The sequence below is a fragment of the Saccopteryx bilineata genome, chromosome 1 (assembly GCF_036850765.1).
Source record: "Saccopteryx bilineata isolate mSacBil1 chromosome 1, mSacBil1_pri_phased_curated, whole genome shotgun sequence".
Classification (NCBI taxonomy): Eukaryota; Metazoa; Chordata; class Mammalia; order Chiroptera; family Emballonuridae; genus Saccopteryx; species Saccopteryx bilineata.
Window position 1 is genome coordinate 135,998,809 of NC_089490.1, and position 23,903 is coordinate 136,022,711.

General features: G+C 47.9%; 1 protein-coding gene across 2 annotated transcripts in view; it reads left to right on the top strand.

Annotated features, from left to right (window-relative positions):
- LOXL2 (lysyl oxidase like 2) overlaps positions 1-23,903 on the top strand; it is a 109,188-nt gene that overhangs the window by 66,286 nt on the left and 18,999 nt on the right. Inside the window, exons 5-8 of one of the 2 annotated variants that reach the window (XM_066267424.1) lie at positions 3,421-3,643; positions 7,410-7,593; positions 18,488-18,639; positions 23,504-23,671. In XM_066267424.1, coding sequence (XP_066123521.1) covers positions 3,421-3,643; positions 7,410-7,593; positions 18,488-18,639; positions 23,504-23,671 — 727 coding nt within the window. The remainder of the gene's footprint in view (positions 1-3,420; positions 3,644-7,409; positions 7,594-18,487; positions 18,640-23,503; positions 23,672-23,903) is intronic. The other variant, XM_066267434.1, reaches the window with a different exon arrangement.

Consider the following 23,903-nt stretch of genomic DNA (forward strand, 5'->3'; position numbering starts at 1 on the left):
GTAAAAAGTATAGTGAATAGACACATGCTTCTTTTATATAGATGGGTATAAGATAGTTAACAGTCAGCAATTAATACAATAACAATAATAAGGAGGGGTCCAGGAGAAAAAGGATATTACCTTGACATTCCAAAGGTATGTTATTGTAGAAGCAAAAAGACCATAAACAGGCTCACTGAAGGTAAAGATTGACTTTTGTCAGGGAAGATACTAGCCTAGGACATGACTACCTGCCATGACCTGCTTTTTTTAGCTAGAAAGTGTTCATTTCAGACCATCCCATGTGGTTATTTTAGGACTCTGAGTTTGTAAGCCCGCCACGCTGGCCACCCCGAGCTGGTCAGATTTAGTATGAAGTCCCTTTTTTGTCCACACCTACTTCCTAAATGTATAATTGGAACAGACATACTCAGCAGCTGGCAGACTTCCTACAAAAGCAGGGTTACCCTTGGCTCAGAGAGAGTCAGCAGGACTTTTTATTGTTAATTGAATCAGTCCAGCCCAGTGTTCTTCTTGCTACCCAGCCATAGATCTGGGTGCCTCTTTCTCAAGCAGGCTTCCCACTCAGGCCAATCACCAGATTGTGATGGGCTGCCCCCCATCCTCCCCAGGGCTCATCTGCATACCCTGGGCCTGTCTGGTGTAAATCATGGGGAGGATTGAGTGCCTTTGTGATGGGAGCCTGCGGAGGGTCAGGGTGCATTCCTGTGAGCTGATGTAAGAGAGAGGCAGGGCTGCGTGGGGCAGGCAGCAGCATTGAGTACATCTGTTCCTGGCAGAATGGATGTTCTCTAAGTGCAGAAAGCAAACGGATTTTCCAAGCCAGTGAGAGCTGAGTGATCCTGGTACAGCTGATAGCTGGAGCGCACACCTTCCTGTGGGGTGTCAAGGGAACATACTGGAGGTTGTGAATCCAAATACAGAGGTCTGCAGGAAGTGGGGTGGGGCTGTGGTTTTGGGGATTATCAACAGTCTTCCTGAGTAGTTCTTCACTCTGTGCTACAGCTCTGGTGAGCACACATCCTGAATTTTCCAGGTGTTGGGGGGATTGATTCCTAAATTTAGCCTTATCTAAATTCATAAGAGCTTTAATAGGAGACACATACATGGGCAAACCAGCTGCTCCTTGTGGTGGCCTGCCGGGCAAAATTCACACTCCTACCAGAACGGGGTCCCTTTTTATAGGGGATCAATAAAAAACTACATGACAACCCAGTTATGTAGATCACCAGAAAGAACAATGCATTTCTTTTTTTTTTAAGACTTTATTTATTTATTTGAGAGAGAAGGGAGGGAAGAGCAGGAAGCGTCATCTCCCATATGTGCCTTGACCAAGCAAGCCCAGGGTTTCGAACTGGTGACCTCAACATTCCAAGTCGAACAATGCATTTCTAAGTTAAAGATAACAGTAGGCAGTGGCTGCACTCCGTACACTCATTAACCTCCCTCCTGGGACATGATGTTTGCCTTTGGGAGGCAGCCTTCTGGCTTTGGGGCAGTCAGCCCAGCGTGAGGTTTGCAGAGTCACTGAGAGGACTCACTGGGAGCACAGCCCTTCCCAGACGCCTCTGCGGCTGGAGCCACACTGCATCTCTGCAGTGAGTCCCCTCCAACAGCTTCTGTATCACTGCACCCACAAGTATATTAGAATTGTTACACACCTCAATTTTTGGTTAAGAAAAGGTACTGGTGGTATCTGTAGGGTTTGTCTTCCTTCTGTGTTCACATCCCATTTACTTTGAGCAGAAACTTCAGCAGAGACAGGACCTTGCTTCTGTTCCCTCCAGGGCCAGACTGCCCTGAGAGCCCCTCTGCTGGGGAGCCAGCAATGAGGCTGTCTGGCTCTCTCTGGCATCTCACTGGGTGGGTTCTACCAAGCTGGGACAAACACACAGACCCTAAAGACTGAAGACAGCATGACAGGACAAGGTATATTCTGCCCTCTGCCTTCATGAATACCGCCCAGTTCAAACCCTACTCATTTGTGAAGTTGTCCCTTGTCACCGCAACCACAGGGATCCCACCTGTCTCTCGTCTCTCCGTTTTTCCTTTATTCTAAATCACTTTTATTTATCTTACAATCCCTTAGGTAGCCCTTTCTGTGTGATGGACCCCATACTCAGTGCTTTACAAATAGTGATTCATTTTACTTTCCTAACAATTCTACTGAGTATATCCTAAGGCTACTTCTAACTGGGAGATGGAGACATGGAGACATAGTAACCTTTCTATTAACCAATTCATTACTCATTGATTGGCTTGTTTTAGGAAAAACTTTGACTCACCTTGACCCATATTCTGCCTTTCAAAAAAAGGATAGGCAGTACAGAGTAAGAGCACCTCTCGGCCACAGTGTGGAGATAAACAGCCTCACTGGCTCATGGGAAAGATTGGGTAAGGTCTGTGGCTGAGTTTCATCACCATTATAATTTTTTTTTTTTTGTATTTTTCTGAAGCTGGAAACGGGGAGGCAGTCAGACAGACTTCCGCATGCGCCTGACTGGGATCCACCCGGCACGCCCACCAGGGGGCGATGCTCTGCCCCTCCGGGGCGTCGCTCTGCCGCAACCAGAGCCACTCTAGCGCCTGGGGCAGAGGCCAAGGAGCCATCCCCAGCGCCCGGGCCATCCTTGCTCCAATGGAGCCTCGGCTGCGGGAGGGGAAGAGAGAGACAGAGAGGAAGGGGGGGGTGTGGAGAAGCAAATGGGCGCTTCTCCTATGTGCCCTGGCCGGGAATCGAACCCGGGTCCCCCGCATGCCAGGCCAATGCTCTACCGCTGAGCCAACCGGCCAGGGCCTCCATTATAATTATTTTTACCAAGCAAATTTTACTTTAATTCGGCTGACGGGGCGATTTCATACTGTTCTCATTGGATTTGCATCATTGGGAATCTTGTCTATCAACAGGTGAGTGTTTAACAATCAAGCTGTACTGATCATTGACAAAGGGAAATAAAGGCAGGACACAACAAATGTCAGAATTATCCGGAGTCCAGGTGACCAGCCACTGTGGTTTGCCCAGGACTGAGGGGTCTCCTGGGACCAGGGATCTCTCCTGTTTTAGATGCCTTTTTGCATTTGTGTTTATAGGCTTCGGTTTTATCTCAGCACGCTGGCTGAGTCCCTTGTCTCCTAGACTGTAAAGTGCCTGGGGGCCATGCCGCCTTTCCATGTCCTACTCCCATCTCAGTGCAGGGCCTCCAACATGATGGGTGCCCTGCGCGTGCTTTCCGGCGTGCTGTGCAGAGCCGTCTATGAAGCTCGACTGGGCTCCCACAGCAGAGCCCACGGCGTCTGGCTCCTCCAGCAGATCCGCAGCAGCCAGCACAGTGGTGACCCAGGGCAGGTGCCCAGTGCCTAGTTGTAGAAGGAATGGGGGGGTACCAGAACACCCCGGTCACCACGCCCCGCCCCCTGCAGAATGTTTGCCGCCCGGAAGAAGCAGCGCTACTGGCGGTTCTCCATGGACTGCACGGGCACAGAGGCCCACATCTCCAGCTGCAAGCTGGGCGCACTCGTGCTGCGGGACCCCGTGAAGAATGTCACCTGTGAAAATGGGCTGCCGGCTGTGGTGAGTTGTGTGCCTGGCCAGGTCTTCAGCCCTGATGGACCTTCGAGGTTCCGGAAAGCCTACAAGCCGGAGGTGAGAATGGGGCAGGAGTCTGGCCACTGGGCACCTGGGGTGGGATGGGGTAGGTGGTGGCTGTTAAGGGGACAGACAGGGAGTCCCTGGAGAGAGTGAGGAGAGCTGGCCCCAACACAGACCACTTTTCTAGAGGGCAGGAAAGCGGACAACACCTGCCCGGGACAACCTCGCCAATAAGTGCTGCCTATAGGGCAGCGGTTCTCAACCTGTGGGTCGCGACCCCGGCGGGGATCGAACGACCAAAACATAGGGGTCGCCTAAAGCCATCGGAAAATACATAATGCATATCAGGTATTTACATTCCGAATCATAACTGTAGCAAAATTACAGTTATGAAGTAGCCACCAAAATTATTTTTTGGTTTGGGGTCACCGCAACATGGGGAACTGTATTGCGGGGTCACGGCATTAGAAAGGTTGAGAACCACTGCTATAGGGTATGACAAGCATCAGGGCCCCTGCCCCAAATCATTAGCACCCCTTCTACCTACACCATTCCACTGTGAGACTGGAGTCCCCTCTGTGGAGGACAAATACCCAGGAGAGAAGAGCGCTTCGATATCAACTTTTATTGTCTGTTGTCATGAAATGAGGGTGGGGAGGGTGCCTTGTGCTTCTGCACAATTCCTGGAGGGCAGAATGTTCTATACAACTCTTAAAAGTATGTGAGATCAGCTACAAAGGTTTTCAAGCATGATTTGGTTTACTGTGCAACTGAAAGGATCACATTTTTAAAAAGCTTTCCCAAAGATAGAAAAGGAAACCTGCCAATACCATTAGTCACGTCGAATGGCTGCGTACCAGTGTGTGTGTGTGTGAGGAAAGGCTGATGCACACCTTCTCACATAAGTGAGCACCCCATGTCAACAGATTCATCTCCTGAGATGAGTGAACTGTCCCAGCCGGGGCAGGTCAACGCGTTTCTGAGAGAAAGTGCACTGTTCTATCCTCCCTCAAAAATCAGGAAGAAGCTTTCTTTTTCCTGCTCTTCTTTTTGCAACTGTCCACCACGTTTGCATGTTGTGGACACTGCTACCATGAGGCCACCAGGCAAGAACAGAGGTTGGGAAATAGCACATGGAAGAGGAGGGGAGGGGTAGGAAAGACCCCTGAACATTTATTAAGGAATGACTCCCTGTGCCAGATAAAACCTTGGAACTTTGGAATCAGCCAGCTGGGCAGGGATAAGTTCCAAGTCAGCTCTGACCACGGGGTGGGTGAGAGGATGGGGAGGGGAGGTCGCGATGGGGGCAGACGATGTGTCTACACGGTGGGACTGGAGTAGCCACCCTCCCCAAACCTGTCAGGTTTTGGTGTCTGAGGCAGTATTGTTCTGTCCCCTGTCCCCTCTCCTTGCCTGCCCTCTCCAGTGTCCCCTCACTACTGCATCGGAAGGGAAACCGGGACAGGAGACAGATAAGCCACACTGGAGGTCCCACCAAGGCTGGGGTACTGTATTTGGAGAGAGGAAAGGAGAGAAGTGAGTGTTGCAGCCCAGCCATCACCGGAGGGTGTGGGAACTGTTTGGAGTACCTTCCTGGCATTTCCAGCAGGCAGCTGTTCCTGCGCCCCGGGTCCCCACTGGGGCCTCCAAAGTGCACAGACCTGACCATAGGTCATATGCGTGCAGCCCAGTGACAGAGGTGCACCCGGACAGTGCCAGCCCCCCTTCAGTCCCACCACACCCTCACTTGGCCTCCTGCCATGTGATTTAATGGCCACATCCTTTCTATGGCCTCAGCCTGAGCCTCTGAACTTTCCTCACATGTCACTCAGAGCCCACATCCTACTGTTTGGAAATTCCTCTTACTGTGCAGTTTAAAGCAAAGAAATCAAGTTCATACCAAACCAATTAAGAGAAAAAGCAAGGGAAGCTTACATCATATTTTCCCTTGGTTTCTTTTTTTCCTCTAAGGCCAAACGACTGCCTGGCCACCGAAGGCTGTGGCGAGGTTGTTGGCACTCTGCCTCCATTAAGCTTAGGTCACGGGTGATCTGTTCATGAGAAGGGGGCCCTTAGACAGCTTGGGAAGGGAGGTGGAAGAAGGAAGGATCATAGTCTGTAGGAAACAGGCTGGAGCTAGCAGTTTTACATGTTTTGTTTTCTAAAGCTAGAATCAAGGTTCTTGGGGCCATTGAGTGTTCTGCACCCACCCCTGTCCCTTTTTTCTTCTCCCCTTAGGGCCAGGGTCAGAGCAGTCCCCAATCTGTAAAAGTAGGTGCTGGGACAGCAGCCACCCTGCCGTAGTAGCCACAAGGCACAGTTGGTGGGGAAGAGATGTCACTGAGTGGGAACTTTTGCTAGAGGATGGAGACACAGGGTCCTGTTTGCTTTCTTGGCCCTTAAGAGAGGGCTGGTATATGTGAATGTTTTTTGGGGTTTTTTTTTTTTGTATTTTTCTGAAGCTGGAAACGGGGAGAGACAGTCAGACAGACTCCCGCATGCGCCCGGCCGGGATCCACCTGGCACGCCCACCAGGGGCTACGCTCTGCCCACCAGGGGGCGATGCTCTGCCCCTCCGGGGCGTCGCTCTACTGCGACCAGAGCCACTCTAGCGCCTGGGGCAGAGGCCAAGGAGCCATTCCCAGCGCCCGGGCCATCTTTGCTCCAATGGAGCCTTGGCTGCGGGAGGGGAAGAGAGAGACAGAGAGGAAGGAGGGGGGGGTGGAGAAGCAAATGGGCGCTTCTCCTATGTGCCCTGGCTGGGAATCGAACCCGGGTCCCCTGCATACCAGGCCGACGCTCTACCGCTGAGCCAACCGGCCAGGGCCTGTGAATGTTTTAAAACACCACCTCCAACCAGGCCTGCTTCGGCTGGGCCATCAGTGGGGGTGGGGGGTGGGATGAAGGGAGTCCCGGACTGAGGACTGCACCGGCCAGAGTAGAACAATGACTGCTGATCCAATACACGATGAGTGGGTGCACCGACCCCTTAGCTTCCTCTGTGTTGAGAGTCAGCAGTAACTTAGAGCCTCGAAGCCTTCTGAGTCCCCTATCCCAACCCACATGTGCACTGGTGCACAGACACGTGAATGCACAGAAATGGATACAGACCTGGGTATGTGGACAGATGGAGTCCGGTGACCCTGCTCCCATCTTGTAGGATGTGACCCAGTGGGGTCATGACACTGGTGGAGAGTGGGTCTTACTTCTGTGCAATGAAGACCTCATAGGTGATAAGGTGTTCAGGCTGTCAGGGAGCAAGTGGGAGTATTTAACCTGTAACCGCGCACCCTATCTGCAGATCTGGCGGGCTGCATCTGCTGAGGAGTGGGGCCAGTTGCACTAGGAGTGGAGTCAGGGATGGCGGGAGCAGAATGGTCAGGCAGGAGCCGGGTTTTATAGCACTCTGGTATAAGTCAGGTAGAATAATGAGCCATCTGGAGTCTGCAGACTTTTGGCAGTAGGAACGTCTTTCTGTACCTCTGAACCTTGATTTTCTGGATGAGGACGTAGGGAAAAGTGCTAGTGGTTATATCCTTGAGCCAGGCATGGGTTGGGGGGACAAGCTGAGAAGGGTCCCGATGGCCCAGAACTAATGTTCCACAAGCCAAGGGAGCTTGCGGGGGAACTGACCCTGCAGAGTGAGTGTCCCTGCCCCCCCACACACACACACCTAGCACAGTTTTAGCTCCTGGCCTGGTGCCAGGGCTTGCGGCGGGGGAGGGGGTGGGGGGGGCAGCCGGGAAGGGAGGGCAGTGGCAGTGACTGCCGCTGAATCCGCATCAGCTCCCGCACTCAGCAGAACCCTGTGTCTTTTCAGCAGCCCCTGGTGCGGCTGAGAGGTGGTGCGAACATCGGGGAGGGCCGTGTGGAGGTGCTCAAGAATGGTGAATGGGGTACTATCTGCGATGACAAGTGGGACCTGGTGTCTGCCAGCGTGGTCTGCAGAGAACTGGGCTTTGGGAGTGCCAAAGAGGCCATCACGGGTTCCCGGCTGGGGCAAGGTAAGGAATGGGGAAGGCGGCACAGGAGCCTGGTAGCTCCGGCCTGGGGCTTTCCACTCTCTTCTTGCTCCTCCTCCTCCAGCAGCTACTTTTCTTAGAAACTCTCCAGCCCTCCCTGGATAGGCAGAGCTGGAAGGGCCTTAGGGAACAGAGTCCCCATTTCCCGGATTTAGAAGCTAAGGTCCAAAGAAGGAGTAAATTACCAAGATAAGACAACATATTTGCAGCCAATGAATCCTTTAACAGGGGCCTCCCATTCCCCTAGCCCAGGGCTCCCACTGCGCCACTGAGAAACTGGACATCTCAGGAAGGTCTCCAGGAGAGAGCCTCAGCATCCATCAGACTACAGACCACCCAGGGCACAAAGCACTCCCAATGTCCTCTTGCTTTTCCACTATGGCACAACCCTTCGAGCACTCTCTCCCTGTCACCAGAGAGTGGGAACATGATGCCCCTCGCTGCATGTCATGAGACACTAAGGAGAAGGGGCCTGGTTTTCATTAAGTGTCCTGAACAAATCTTCTTTTTGAGCAAAGAACAAACTAGAGGAGACTTTCAAATGGGTCCCTCCGCTGAGAACAATATGGTGAACATGACATGACAACAGAACAGCATCCCTTCCCGCTGAGCCTGTGGAGACCACTGACTTGTACAGCCTGGGTTCAGAAGGAAGATCCCCACGCCAGACACACTGCAGCTCAGCAGGGAGTGCCCAGCCCTGTCCTGGAGAACTGTGGGCTGAACAGTGGAAATCACCCCCTCCATGCTGACCAGCAGGGCGGGGTTGGGTAGGGGGAGAAGGGGCTATGGCTGAGGAATGCCGTATCCTGTCCTTTGTCGAGTGGGTGTGTCCATGCTGTCAGACATAGGGCCATTGCCCCACAGAAAGGGATAAGGTGAGGTCATAAACCACAACCCAGAGGAAATAGAGCCCAGTGGACTGGAGAGAGTCCTGAAATGACAGCATTGCTGGGGGAAGCTCAGGGCATCTTAGTCCAAAAGATGAAGAGTTTGAGGCTCAGGAGAACAAGCCTGAGGCCATCCTGATAGTTAATGATAAAGAAAGACTGGAACTCTAGTCTCCTGACTCAGATCTGGGGCTCTCCCTTTGTACCCAGTCCTGCCCACATTCTGAGCAGGTCTCTACCTCCACTCTCCAATTCCTGTAAACTTCTTGGGCGTGCACTGACGTTTGGGGTCTAGAGTGGACTCTACTGTCACAGTGTGCCACATGGCAGCCTGTGAGGCCCTCCTCCCTGGTCATGGTTTGCAATCTGGGCTTTCTTTAGATCTCAGCTCATTTTCCTGGTTGGCTGATGTGATGGTTTATGCTCCCCCAAGGCCAGCGACACAGATACCACTCACTCTGAGGAATAAACAAGCACTGGGTGACACCCACATTCTATGTCTCCTGGTTATGTGCTACTTGACTTAGTTATTTCACTGCCCAGAGCAGCCAGAGGTCTGTGAGAGCCTGTGTAACTCTAGGAGAGAGGTCTTTGGCATTTTTGATGCTGTCTTTGAAAGAACTATTGCGTGATTTACTATCTGCTGCAACACTGCGTGGGCTCAACTCTGGTGGGCAGGAAGGGAAAAGTCCACATTCAATGTCAAGTCACAGAGCATATGGGCTCAGTCACTCAGCCCTGGCTCTGGCTGGTGGACCAAGTGACCACACCAAAGTGAGGGCAGTGAAAGGGCATCGACTAAGAGTTGGGACATCTGAGTCCCAGTCCCGGCCCTGCTCCTACTTGCCTGGTGACTTTGAGCGACCTTCTGGGCCCCAGAGTGTTTGCTAGATTCATGATGTCTGAGATTCTGTCTGGCTCCAGCCTCCCGTGATTCTCTGGAACTTGTCCTTTTCACCAGAATGGATGTCAGGTCAGAAACAGGCACTATGCTTTGTGCTGTGTCCTGTTCTGTTCTCCTGGGCTCTGATTGTAACCTGCAGAGTTGATGGTGGGTCCAGAGTCCATACCTTGCTCCAAGAAGTTGGGTGTGGCTTTTCCTCAGCACCCTGCTCCTGCCCCAGGCCTGTGGTCACCTGGGGTCAGGGCTTATAGAAGGAGAAAGAGAAGGACCAAGGATGAAGTGGGGAGAAATTCAGGATACAGTTCAGAACCCAGGAGTAAGGAAAATCTGGGGCTCAGGATGCAGATCAAACCCAAGTAAACAAAAGAACAAGAGCCTGCAGACCTCACTGGGAATGCCGCAGCTGAACACCCATGCCAGTGCCCTCCATTGGCACCTCCTGCCTTGCCCAACCTATCATAGAACTGGGCAGTGCAGAGAAGAGGGTGATGAACTCTGGTTTTCCCATCTCTGTGCTCTGCCCCTGGTGTCCCGTGAATGTGCATGCTTCAGGAAAGCAGGCCCTGCCCTCTAAGGCCTCATGCCCACATGTCTGAGAGAGCCACATAAGTTTATATCAGTTAGGCCAGGGGACCAGCCAGGTATTATTTGGAGTCTAAAGCATACTAAGTCTTGTGTTAATGTTTCCCCAATAGTCTAGCAATCCACAAACTCACTGAGTACTCTTTGGGCTGGATGGTGGAATGGAGAATTTGTTTGTTCCACAATCATTTATAGTAATCGTTTCTGTTCTCTCGGAGCTCACCTCAAGTGGAGGAAATGAGATATAACCCAAGGATCACTTACACTGACAAATAACTGATAAGTAAGAAATAATACTGAAAATAATACCAACCATTTACTGAGTCTCTAATAACTTGACATACTTTGTCTCATTAATTTCTTCTTATCCCAACCCTGCAAGACAGATATCATGGCCTTTTCTACAGATGGGGAAAGTGGAGATCAGAAAGGTTCTGTCACTCGCCAAGGAGGCGCAGGCTGAATTCAACATCAGGCTGGTTGCCCCAGCTCATTGCCTCGTGAGCGAGAGGTGTTAAAAGTAAATACTACAGACTCTTAGACAAGGGCGAGATCCTCTCAAGCTGAGAAAGACGGAACATGGAAGAGGAGGGGTTTGAGGTGTTTCTTGAAGGCAGGCTTCTAGTGAGACAGACAGAAAGGAGGAGGTGTCCCAGGTGGCAGAGGAAGCAGCCTAGAGCAGGAGGAGGCAGCGTTTCTGCACACTCAGCTCTTTCCCAGAGCAACTGCTCTTTCCAACATGGGTTCCCTCCCCTGGCTGTCCTGATGAGCTTCAGAAATTTAGCAGGATGTTCTGTAAAGTCAGACTGCCTAGTCTGAATCCTGGTTCCTCCACTGGGCCGAGTTTAATCTTTGATCTCCAGTTCCTCATTTTATTGGACTATTGTGATTAAATGAGTTAATAGAAGTAATGTGTTTAGGACAGAATCCAGTACAGAGTAAGTGCTCAATAAATATTAGATGTCCTCATTACCACCATTCTCATCACCACAGTGACCATCACCAGCATCTTCATTACCATCATCATCATCACCACCACCATCATCATCATCATCCTCACAATCATCAGTTTCTGTCTGTCTGATCTAACTGGAGCCCAAGGTTGCTGCCCATTTCTATGCCTATCTTATTACGTATGGCCTCCGCTTGCTTCAAGAGCCCTGTTTAGGATATGTTTTATTTCTTTTAATGAGAGGAAGGGAGATAGACAGACTCCTGCATATTCCCTGACCAGAATCCACCTGGCAACCCCCATCTGGGGCCAGTGCTCAAATCAACTGAGCTATCCTCAGTGCCTGAGGCTGACATTTGAACCAATTGAGCCACTGGCTTTGAGAGGGGAAGAGGGAGAGTAGGGGGAGAGGAAAAGGGAGAGAAACAGATGGTCACTTCTCATGTGTGCCCTGACCAGGGATGAAGGCCAGATGTCTACACACCCAGCCGATGCTCTATCTACTGAGCCAACTGACAAGGATCCAGGATATGTATTTTATACAGCCTTTCTGCTGAGTCTTTGGATACTTCCAGCCATAATCACTGATGTATTTTTATAAAATTCCAAGGAATTGGAGGTTTCATCACTTACAAATTTCCAAGAAAATGAAACTTGATTCTTACCTACTAACATGGGTTCCTTAGAAGTTCATTTTTGGCCTCAGTGAGCCTAGATACTGGTTTCCAGAACCCCCTGACAGAACCAAGAGCCCTTCCTTTGGGTTCAAAGTGTAGGTAGTCACTTCCATCTTTGACCACATTGTGTTACAAGTCTCTGTGTAGTGTCTGCCTCTCCCATGAACTAGCTGTGAGCTCTTCACATCAGGGGCTTGACTTCTTTATCTCTGTGTCCCCAACATCCAGCACAGAGGCCTTCATACAACAGGTCCTCAGTGGCATCTACAGTATCCATTTGGGGGCCTGACTGGGAATAGGAGAGGAATATAGATGCGGTGCCTGCTCTCATGGGGCACCAGCCTCGTGGGGAGGCAGACCAACACCGAACAGAAAGCCACCTGATAACCACCCTTAAAAAAACCACCACAAAAACACTCGACTTAAAAAAGGTAGCAACAGAGGAAAGAAGTATGGAACACAAACAAACAAAAACAAATGATAGAAAAACAAAAGAGAAGAATCAAACTAGATACAAAACTAACAGAAAGCAATTTATAAAATGGCAGTAGGGAACCCACAAGTGTCAATAATTACACTAAATGTAAATGGATTAAACTTACCAATAAAAAGACACAGAGTAGCAGAATGGATTAAAAAAGAAAATCCAACTATATGCTGCCTACAAGAAACACATCTAAGCAACAAGGATAAAAACAAATTCAAAGTGAAAGGCTGGAAAACAATACTCCAAGCAAACAACACCCAAAAAAAAGCAGGCGTAGCAATACTCATATCTAATAATGCTGACTACAAGACAGAAAAAGTACTCAGAGACAAAAATGGTCATTTCATAATGATTAAGGGGAAGTTGAATCAAGAAGACATAACAATCCTTAATATATATGCACCAAACCAAGGAGCACCAAAATATATAAGACAGCTACTTATTGACCTTAAAACAAAAACTAACAAAAATACAATCATACTTGGAGACCTCAATACACCGCTGACGGCTCTAGATCGGTCATCCAAACAGAGAATCAATAAAGATATAGTGGCCTTAAACGAAATACTAGAACACCTGGATATGATAGACATCTACAGGACACTTCATCCCAAAGCGACAGAGTATACATTTTTCTCTAGTGTACATGGAACATTCTCAAGAATTGACCATATGTTGGGCCACAAAGACAATATCAGCAAATTTAGAAAAATTGAAATTGTACCAAGCATATTTTCTGATCATAAAGCCTTGAAACTAGAATTCAACTGCAAAAAAGAGGGGGAAAACCCACAAAAATGTGGAAACTAAACAACACACTTCTAAAAAATGAATGGGTCAAAGAAGAAATAAGCGCAGAAATCAAAAGATATATACAGACAAATGAAAATGAAAATACGACATATCAGAATCTCTGGGATGCAGCCAAAGCAGTAATAAGAGGAAAGTTCATATCACTTCAGGCCTATATGAACAAACAAGAGAGAGCCGAAGTAAACCACTTAACTTCACACCTTAAGGAACTAGAAAAAGAAGAACAAAGACAACCCAAAACCAGCCGAAAAAAGGAGATAATAAAAATCAGAGCAGAAATAAATGAATTAGAGAACAGAAAAACTATAGAAAAAATCAATAAAACAAGGAGCTGGTTCTTTGAAAAGATCAACAAAATTGACAAACCCTTGGCAAGACTCACCAAAGAAAAAAGACACAGGACTCAAATAAATAAAATCCAAAATGAAAGAGGAGAGATCACCACAGACATCATAGATATACAAAGAATTATTGTAGAATACTATGAAAAATTATATGCCACCAAATACAACAATCTAGAAGAAATGGATAAATTCCTAGAACAATACAACCTTCCTAGACTGAGTCATGAAGAAGCAGAAAGCCTAAACAGACCAATCAGCAGGGAGGAAATAGAAAAAACTATTAAAAATCTCCCCAAAAATAAAAGTCCAGGCCCAGACAGTTATACTAGTGAATTCTATCAAACATTCAAAGAAGACTTGGTTCCTATTCTACTCAAAGTCTTCCAAAAAATTGAAGAAGAAGCAATACTTCCAAACACATTTTATGAGGCCAACATAACCCTCATACCAAAACCTGGCAAGGATGGCACAAAAAAAGAAAACTACAGACCAATATCTCTAATGAATACAGATGCTAAAATACTAAACAAAATACTGGCAAACCGAATACAACAACATATTAAAAAAATAATACATCATGATCAAGTGGGATTCATCCCAGAATCTCAAGGATGGTTCAACATACGCAAAACAGTTAACATAATACACCATATCAACAAAATAAAGAACAAAAACCACATGATCTTATCAATGGATGCAGAAAAGGCTTTTGATAAAATACAACACAATTTTATGTTTAAGACTCTCAACAAAATGGGTATAGAAGGAAAATATCTCAACATGATAAAGGCCATATATGATAAACCATCAGCCAACATCCTATTAAACGGCATAAAACTGAGGACTTTCTACCTTAAATCAGGAACAAGACAGGGTTGTCCACTCTCTCCACTTTTATTTAACGTGGTGCTAGAAGTTCTGGCCAGAGCAATCAGACAAGACAAAGAAATAAAAGGCATCCATATCGGAAAAGAAGAAGTAAAGGTATCACTTTTTGCTGATGATATGATCCTATACATCGAAAACCCCAAAGAATCCACAAAAAGATTATTAGAAACAATAAACCAATACAGTAAGGTCGCAGGATACAAAATTAACATACAAAAGTCCATAGCCTTTCTATATGCCAACAATGAAATATTAGAAAACGAACTCAAAAAAATAATCCCCTTCACGATTGCAACAAAAAAAATAAAATACCTAGGAATAAACATAACAAAGAACGTAAAGGACCTATATAATGAAAATTACAAAGCATTGTTAAGGGAAATCGAAAAAGATACAATGAGATGGAAAAATATTCCTTGTTCTTGGATAGGAAGAATAAATATTATCAAAATGGCCATATTACCCAAAGCAATATACAAATTTAATGCAATTCCCATCAAAATCCCTATGAGATTTTTTAAAGAAATGGAACAAAAAATCATCAGATTTATATGGAACTATAAAAAACCCCGAATAGCCAAAACAATCCTAAGGAAAAAGAATGAAGCTGGGGGCATTACAATACCTGACTTTAAACTATATTATAGGGCCACGATAATCAAAACAGCATGGTATTGGCAGAAAAATAGACACTCAGACCAATGGAACAGAATAGAAAGCCCAGAAATAAAACCACATATATATGGTCAAATAATCTTTGATAAAGGGGCCAACAACACACAATGGAGAAAAGAAAGCCTCTTCAACAAATGGTGTTGGGAAAACTGGAAAGCCACATGCAAAAGAATGAAACTCGACTACAGCCTGTCCCCGTGTACTAAAATTAATTCAAAATGGATCAAAGACCTAAATATAAGACCTGAAACAATAAAATACATAGAAGAAGACATAGGTACTAAAATCATGGACCTGGGTTTTAAAGAACATTTTATGAACTTGACTCCAATGGCAAGAGAAGTGAAGGCAAAGATAAATGAATGGGACTACATCAGAATTAAAAGTTTTTGCTCAGCAAGAGAAACTGATATCAAAATAAACAGACAGCCAACTATATGGGAACTGATATTTTCAAACGACAGCTCAGATAAGGGCCTAATATCCAAAATTTACAAAGAACTCATAAAACTCAACAACAAACAAAAAAACAATCCAATTAAAAAATGGGAAGAGGACATGAACAGACACTTCTCCCAGGAAGAGATACAAATGGCCAACAGATATATGAAAAGATGCTCAGCTTCATTAGTTATTAGAGAAATGCAAATCAAAACTACAATGAGATACCACCTCACTCCTGTTAGATTAGCTATTATCAACAAGACGGGTAATAGCAAATGTTGGAGAGGCTGTGGAGAAAAAGGAACCCTCATTCACTGTTGGTGGGACTGTAAAGTAGTACAACCATTATGGAGGAAAGTATGGTGGTTCCTCAAAAAACTGCAAATAGAACTACCTTATGACCCAGCAATCCCTCTACTGGGTATATACCCCAAAACCTCAGAAACATTGATACGTGAAGACACATGTAGCCCCATGTTCATTGCAGCACTGTTCACAGTGGCCAAGACATGGAAACAACCAAAAAGCCCTTCAATAGAAGACTGGATAAAGAAGATGTGGCACATATACACTATGGAATACTACTCAGCCATAAGAAATGATGACATCAGATCATTTACAGCAAAATGGTGGGATCTTGATAACATTATAAGGAGTGAAATAAGTAAATCAGAAAAAAACAAGAACTACATGATTCCATATATTGGTGGAACATAAAAATGAGACTAAGAGACATGGACAAGAGTGTGGTGGTTACCAAGGGTGGGGGGGAGGGAGGACATGGGAGGGAGGGAGGGAGAGAGTTAGGGGGAGGGGGAGGGGCACAGAGAACTAGATAGAGGGTGACGGAGGACAGTCTGACTTTGGGCGAGGGGTTTGCAACATAATTTAATGACAAAATAACTTAGACATGTTTTCTTTGAATATATGTACCCTGATTTATTAATGTCATCCCATTACCATTAATAAAAATTTATTATAAAAAAAAAAAAAAAAAAAAAAAGAAAGCCACCTGAATGACTGTGAAGCAGAGTGCACAGTGGGAGGCTCCCCGAGAAGACCCAGCTTAATTGGGGTCAGAAATGGCAGTGAGGAAATGACATTGAGCTGAGCCCTGAAAGATGAGCAGGATTCGCTGGCGAGGACTGGGAGTAAGACAGTCGGGCAGAGGGTCCGTGCAGACAGAAACCCTCAACTCGGTGGAGCAGCCGAAGGAGATGACGTGACTGAGGATACGGAGCTGGTAGAGCCAGAGCCTGAGTGGACGTCAGATCTCACAGGGCCTGGGAGGCCACGTGAGGACTGTGGGTTTTACCATGAAGGGCAGTGAGAAGCCATTGCAGGGATTTAAGACAAGAAGTGACATGATTCAATTTGCATTAGAAAAATCTCTTGGACTGCCATGTGGAAAATATTTTGGAATAAGCAAGTGGGAGGGAGACTAGAGACTTGATTGTGTCCAGGTGGAAGATGGCAGGGTTGGACTAGTGTGGTGGTAAAAATGAAAGAAACAGAAGCACTTGGCTTTGGGGGAGGAGGGGGTGGGCAGAACATGCTACTGTTGGTGAGAAAAGAGGCAGTCCTAGAGGTGACCTCTGGGCTCTGGAGAGAATGACCAGGTGGGTGGAGGGCTGTTTCCTGGGCTGTGGAAGGGCTGCGGAGAAACAGACTGAAAACAATCCTGCTGCTGGCTATGGAAGCAGAGAGAACAGAACAGATGTCTCTTTCAAGAACTTCTCCCTGAAGGGGACGAAAGTGGCGGGCCAGAGGAAGGTGCTGGGGTCAGGGGCAGCTCATTGTAAAGATGGGAGGTTTTCACGGGTGTTTGAGTGATGAGTCAGGAGGATGGTGAGGATCAGGAAGGTCACAGGCAGGGGCAGGGACCAAGATGGGAGTTGATACAGCCCAAAGCCTAGAAAAAACTGGACTTTGGTCCATCGTGATGGGCTAGACAGCTGACTGCTGCTCAGGCTGGGCATGCTCCTGACCCCATCGCCCCTTGTTATCTCTGTCTGTAAGAAAAACCTCCCACAGGCTCAGCATAGATCATTTGCCGGATTCTTCCATCTGCCCCTTCAGCTTCACGGCCCACCCTTGTCCATAAAATCAGGAGGCACGCTTGGGTGTAGCCCACAAGGAGCACTGACTGCCAACTAGAAGTTGGGAGAGGAGAGAGGCCAGGTATTTCTTCCCCCTGCAAGGTCCCTGTGGGCCACCAGGTCCCTCAACCTAAGTAACAGCTCTTATCAGGTGCCTTTCCACACAGCTCTCTGGTCCCCTGGGTTCGATATCAGTACCCCTCCCTCGCTTCTGCAGGCCTGGGCTGCTGTCTGTGTCCCGCTGCTATTAGCCCATGACCACTGGACTGTCCTTTGTGATTTTGTGATTTTTTTACACTCTGTTCATGCCTTCATTTTTAAAAATGTGGGGTTTTTTGCCTGATCAGACAGTGGTGCTGTGGATAGAGTGTTGGCCTGAGACGTTGAGGACCCAGGTTCAAAACCCCAAGGTCACTGGCTTGAGTGCAGGCTCACCAGCTTGAGCGCAGGGTTTCCAGGTTGAGCATGGGACTGTAGACATAACCTCATGGTCGTGACTTGAGCCCAAGGTCTCTGGCTTGAGCAAGGGGTCACTGGCTCAGCTGGAGCCCCCTGGTCAAGGCATGTATGAGAAAGCAATCAATGAACAACTAAGGTGCTGCAACTATGAGTTGAGGCTTCTCATCTCTCTCCCTTCCTGTTTGTCTGTCTCTCTCTCTCTAAAAAAAAAAAAAGAAAAAAAAAGGGTTTTTTTTAACTTTCTTCAGATCATCTAATTCGAACAAGCCATCTGTTTCCTAAAGGGACCCCAACTATCCAGCAACATCCCTCCTTGTCAGACATGTAAATGCACAGAAGATGAAAGCTGGGAAGGAAACTTAGATGTCTTCTAATCTGTCTCCTTTATTTAAGGGAGAAAACCAGTATTCAGGAGGTTGAGTGAGTTGGCCAAGGTCACACAAGTTAGTACACCCTTATTAGCTCTTCTGGGAGAAGTGGGTCCCAGGACAAGAAGCAGCTCTCTCCAGGGAGGAAAGGCTGACTCATAAGCTAATTGTGGGAGGTGGTTGAGAGAATTTTGAGGATGGGAGAGGCATGTTGTTATTATCTCGGATTTTCTTGCCAGTTCCAGAAACTTTCCTTTAGAAGCTTTCAGAGCCCATGTTTATTTTCTTCCCCAGGCATAGGGCCCATCCATCTCAATGAAATTGAGTGCACTGGGGCTGAGAAGTCCATCATAGACTGCAAGTTCAACGCTGAGTCCCAGGGCTGCAACCATGAGGAAGACGCTGCTGTGAGGTGTAATATCCCCACCATGGGCTTCCAGAAGAAGGTGAGGGGACTGGATGCATGGAGGGGATGGTTATGTTTAGGCCATTGAGACTCCAGAAAGTATAGACCCAGTGGCCTCACACTGAAGGTTTCTAGCAGGTGGTGTTAGGGTGCTCGGACAACGACCAGGAAGGGCTCAGGCTCTGCTATTCACACTATCGGTGACATTGCCACCTAGCATTTGGAATGTGCCAAATGAGGGAGAAAACATACGTACGAACAGCACTTTCTTAGCAGCAGGTGCCGAGCGTCCCCTGTGTGCCATGACCTGTATGTGGTGGTGCGACCACTGCTCAGTCCTCCCTGCAAGGGGCTCCAGGTCTGTGGCACCCGTGACATCCTTGGCTTGGGCTTTTTCCAAGGACCCAGAGGAGCTATTTTGACAGCAGATCTGCAAATCACATAGATGTAAACACAATACAGACAGTATTTGGGGACAGAAGACTGGATTTTGGTAACCAGAGAGAAAGAAAGGGAACCTTACCAGCATTAAGTCAAAGACACACCTTCCTATCCTGAGACAGGGTCTCAAAAACCCACATTGTGTCCCCTAGCTTGGATGGCCTTGCCCACAGGAGTAGCCAACAGACGACATCCTCTTTGCTAAGAGGTCTGTCCAAGGATTTACCAGAGGCCCAGTAAATCCTATTTAATGTTCTTCATTATGCCATGAATGTGGTCGGGTCTGTGCATCATCTGGTGGGTGCCACGTGAAGAGCAGCTGCTGCTTTCTTTGGGGGGGAGTATTAAAAAAATATTTTTAATGTATTCATTTAAGAGAGAGAGAGAAACATCGTTGGTTATTCCACTTATTTATGCATTCATTAGTTGATTCTTGTATGTGCTCAGACCAGGGATTAAACCTGCAAGCTTTGTGTATCAGGACAGTGCTCTAACCAACTGACCTACCCACCCTGGGCTTGAGTACTTATTTTAAAATAAGCAAAGTGGACACATCAGGGCACAGTATAATTCCCTGCTGGGTTCCTGCTTAGACAGTGATTCTTGACCTTGGCACCAGCATGCCAAAGGCACTACCGAACAGGTCAACCACAACACATCTTGTGTGACTCATTGCCCAGTGGGCCAAAAATGTGAACCCAGTAGTTCTCAGCCAAGCCACGCGTTTGCCTGTGGGTGTGCAGGGTTGTGGGCCTCGGCCCCCAGCTGCAGGGAGGCCATCTGTCATTACTGGCAGCATGTAACCAACAGGTGCGACAGAGCTCTAAGAGTCTGGCGTGCAGTGGCTCCATTCACTCAGACAGATTGGAGTTGGGTGGAGTGGAGTTTTGAACCCAAATGAAAGATGTAGGCCAAAGAAAGTGAAACTTCCCAGAACTGTTTTATGGTGGGAATTGCTGAGCCAGGCCCAGCAAACGACCCTAACCCTTTCTCTAGCCCTCCAGGTTCCGGGAGGTAGCCCTGCTCTCAACCATACAGCCTAGGAGTGTTTTACACCTAGATCTGCAGTTTCTATCCCCTGGGAAGGAAATGGGGAGAGTCATCGCTGCAAGAAATTCCGAGAGGGCTGCACGAGTTTTCACAACAGCAGACAGCCCAACTTCCACATGGCTGGGCTTGGGGCCCCCGCAGGTGCTGGCGATAATGCTGGGCAGAGTAATCGAGACTCCTGAGTTTTATCACTGTGCTAATTTGCTGGGGCTGGCAGGACAAAATGCCACAGATTTGGGTAGTTTAAACATTAAAAATTTATTGTCTCATAGTTCTGGAGGCTGTAAGTCCAAGATCAAAGTGCTGGCAAGATTGGTTTCTCCTGAGGCCTCTCTCCTTGGCTTTCAGATGTCTCCGTTTCAAAGGTCATCTCAGGTGGCCTTTCCTCAGTGTTTGTGCACCCCTGGGGTCTCTTCCCTTCTAGTAAGAACACCAGTCACATTGGGTTAGAGCCCCACCCATTTGACCTCCTTTAACCTAATTACCTCTTGAAAGGCTCTTTCTTCAAATACAGTCATATTGGGGATTAGCATATGAATTCAGCATATGAATTTTGTGGGGACACAGGTGAGTTTATAACATTTACTCAGTAGCTGATTACTTAATCTCTTTGAGGCTTTAGTTTTGCTTTGCTAAAAATAAGAAAGTGAGAGAGAGGATTCCTAGAAAAATCAGTTGACTTTTCGTTGAATGTCTAATGCAAGCCGCAGACTTGGAACTGGTTTTGTCTGTCCAGCCACATTGAGGCCAAAGGCACTTAGGAACACCAGCATCAGCATCCTAAAGGCCAGGCCTTGTGCCTGTTCCGAGCCCTTCTAGCTGCTCTGGAGAGAGTTTTGTGTTCTGGTGGGACTCCCAGCTAATAATGCTCATTGGTAGGATGGTGTCTAATGTTCCTCAAGCACTTCCTGAGTGCCAGGCCCTATGTGAGCACTTGCCACGAGCTGTCTCATTTCATTTATCTAGTCAACAACCCTGAGAGGTTGGTAGAACATCACAAGCTGCCCTTGGCTTGTCTGTTTGCCTACTGACCTCACTGACCCTTGCAGCCCCTAAGTGCATAACAGGAATTAAGACCAGTGCCCCAAAGGTCATGCTGTTGCTAAGGATTGGTCAGCCATTGTGCTATATACCTCAGGACTGTTGACCAGACAGCTTAAAGTGCTAAGGATCCCTGGAGGTGCCCTGCCTTGTCCAAAAGGCATGAATTATTAGAGGCATAAAGGGTAGCAGGTTAAAGTATTTGCATTGGTTTGCATTTTTAGAACCCTTCTCCAAATTTCAGATCTCTCTGCTTGAGCTCCTGTAAGTCAGTAAATGCTTTCATTTATTCATTCTGATTATTTATTCATTCATCCCCAAAATAGTTGTGAAGTACCTAACATTTTTGAGGCGCTGTCTTTAATATTGATTACACAGGAAAGCAGACAAGTAGAGCTCTGCCCTTTGGAGCTTATATTCTAGAAGAGGAGGCAGACTTTAAACAAATTGTAAGGTAGCTTAATTACCACTGTCACAAGTGCTAAGGAGGTGTACAGGTATTTTGTGCTGGGCTCAGCCCATCAATAGCCAGTGTTGTGGTTGGACTGGACCTTGTGATGATTATGATTGCAAGGCGCCCTTCAGCAATAACCACCAGACAGCTTTGAAAATATAAAGGTCTCTTACTTACAGGACTGAATTACACAGCACACCTGGGGCCACACAATGAGGTCCTAGGTAGAGAGAGAGAGAGAGAGTGCTCAGGATTAGGGTTCTACTTTTTATTATGTATCAAGCATGGGGACCTAGCGTTCATGGGCTCACTTTTTATTGCTGAATGTTAAAACATAAGAGAGGGATTTTCAAGCATAGGAAGAGAAAAAAACAAGTAGCCCAAATAGCTATCAAAACCAACCAAGATCTCTAAAACCAAGGGGGCTGGCTTTTTATCTAGCCCAATGGCTGGCAATGTGTTTATTTTAGCTTGCCTTCTCGGAAAGGGATGCCTCGGTAATCAAAACTTCAGTCCAGCGCTTGCCTGACACAGAAAAGATCCAGCTGTCAGGGCTTCCACCACAGTGGGGAGCCCTAGTATGTAAGGGGCACTGACCCCATCAGAGGGGGATGTCAATGGGCATGAAATTGGAAAGAGGAACAAGGTCAGCCAGGAAAGGGGCTCTGTATGTGGTGGGCTTTTACATGGAATGTGTGACTTACTGTGGGGAGTGGTCAGGAAAGTTAGGGAGCCACAGAAACTGAAAGAAGGCTCATGTGCCTGGAGGTTGGGAACAAGAATGAAGGAGACATGCAACAAAGTGGCAGGGGACAGCGGAGGAGCCCTGGCAAGCCATGGCCCTTCTAAGCAGGGAGCGACAGGATCAGGTGCTTTTTAAAGATGACTCTGGTTTCTGAGTAGAGAATGGGATTCTCTTGACTCATGGGTTTGCTTCTATCTCACAGATGCTGTGAATTATATTAATGAATAGGTTTCTCTCTTTCCTTTGAAGGGGATGAAGGCAAGAGACAGTGGTGCCTATGGGAATAGGAGGAAAGTGGGTGTTGGAGAGAGACTTGGGAAGTAAAATCCACCAGTAGTGGGGGGTGAGAAAGAGGGCGATGTTGAGGGTGGTTCCCAGGGTCAATTAGAGATCAGCAGACTACAGCTTGTGGGCCAAACCCATCACTCCATGTTTGTAAATATAGTTTTATTGGAACATGGCCACACCCAGTCATTTACCTGTCATCATTGACTGTTTGCACACTGCCTGGCAGAGCTGAGTGCTTATGGCTGAGAGTGCTTGGCCTACAGGCCTAAAATACTTATCGGCTGGCCCTTTCTAGGAAGTTTGCTGCCCCAGGAGAGCTGGCAGTGACTGTGGCTGAAACAGGAAACAAGGGGAAGATGCAGCACAGGGTTAGGTGGAGAGAGAAAAGAGGACAAGTTCAGATTAGAGGTCTCAGAAATACCAAGTGTAACTGTTAAGAAGTCAGTTGGCTCTGTGAGTCTAAGAGAGTTCTGGGTGGCGAGGACAGCAGGGGGCACTGTGGGAGGAGACGGGGTCAGGAGCTAGAACCCACCAAGCAGAGGGTATGGTGAGAAGAGCTCCCAGGAAGCGGTCTTGGGCAATTCTAACATGTTAGGGACCCTGGGCACATTGACCAAGTGTGTGATTCTGAGCGCAGCCCCCACTAGTGGACTCGCAGGGAGCAGGGGCAGATTCTGCTGTGGTGGTGGTCAGGGGCCTCCTGGCGTCACAGGCTCTAGGGCCCCGGGTGCCTGTGGCAGGACCTAACTGGTAAGACCACACTGGGCACGATGCTGGCAGACAGTAGGCTGGGCCTGTGACTTGGGAAAGTTGGGGCCGGTGGCAATGCAGTGGGGCTGCCCTTACCGTCCCCTTCTGGTGACGACGCCGCCTTTCTCTCTACAGCTGCGCCTGAACGGGGGCCGAAACCCCTATGAAGGCCGGGTGGAGGTGCTGGTGGAGAGGAACGGGTCCCTCGTATGGGGGACAGTGTGTGGCGAGAACTGGGGCATTGTGGAGGCCATGGTGGTCTGTCGGCAGCTAGGCCTGGGGTTCGCCAGCAACGCCTTCCAGGTGAGAAGCCCTGGCCTCTGAGCCCTCTGTCCTGTCTTTCCACCTCTGATCAATCCCATCCTCCATGTACCTTCCCCAGCTACCCAGGGGGAGGAGAGCAGAGTGCCATGGGCCGGGAGGCAGGAACCTTATCCCAGCCTCGGGTCTGCCGTTCTGCCCCTCGCGACCTTGAATCCTCAGGCAGGTCACGCACACACCCCCTTCAGAATGAGTGCCTAGACTCTGGCTTCCC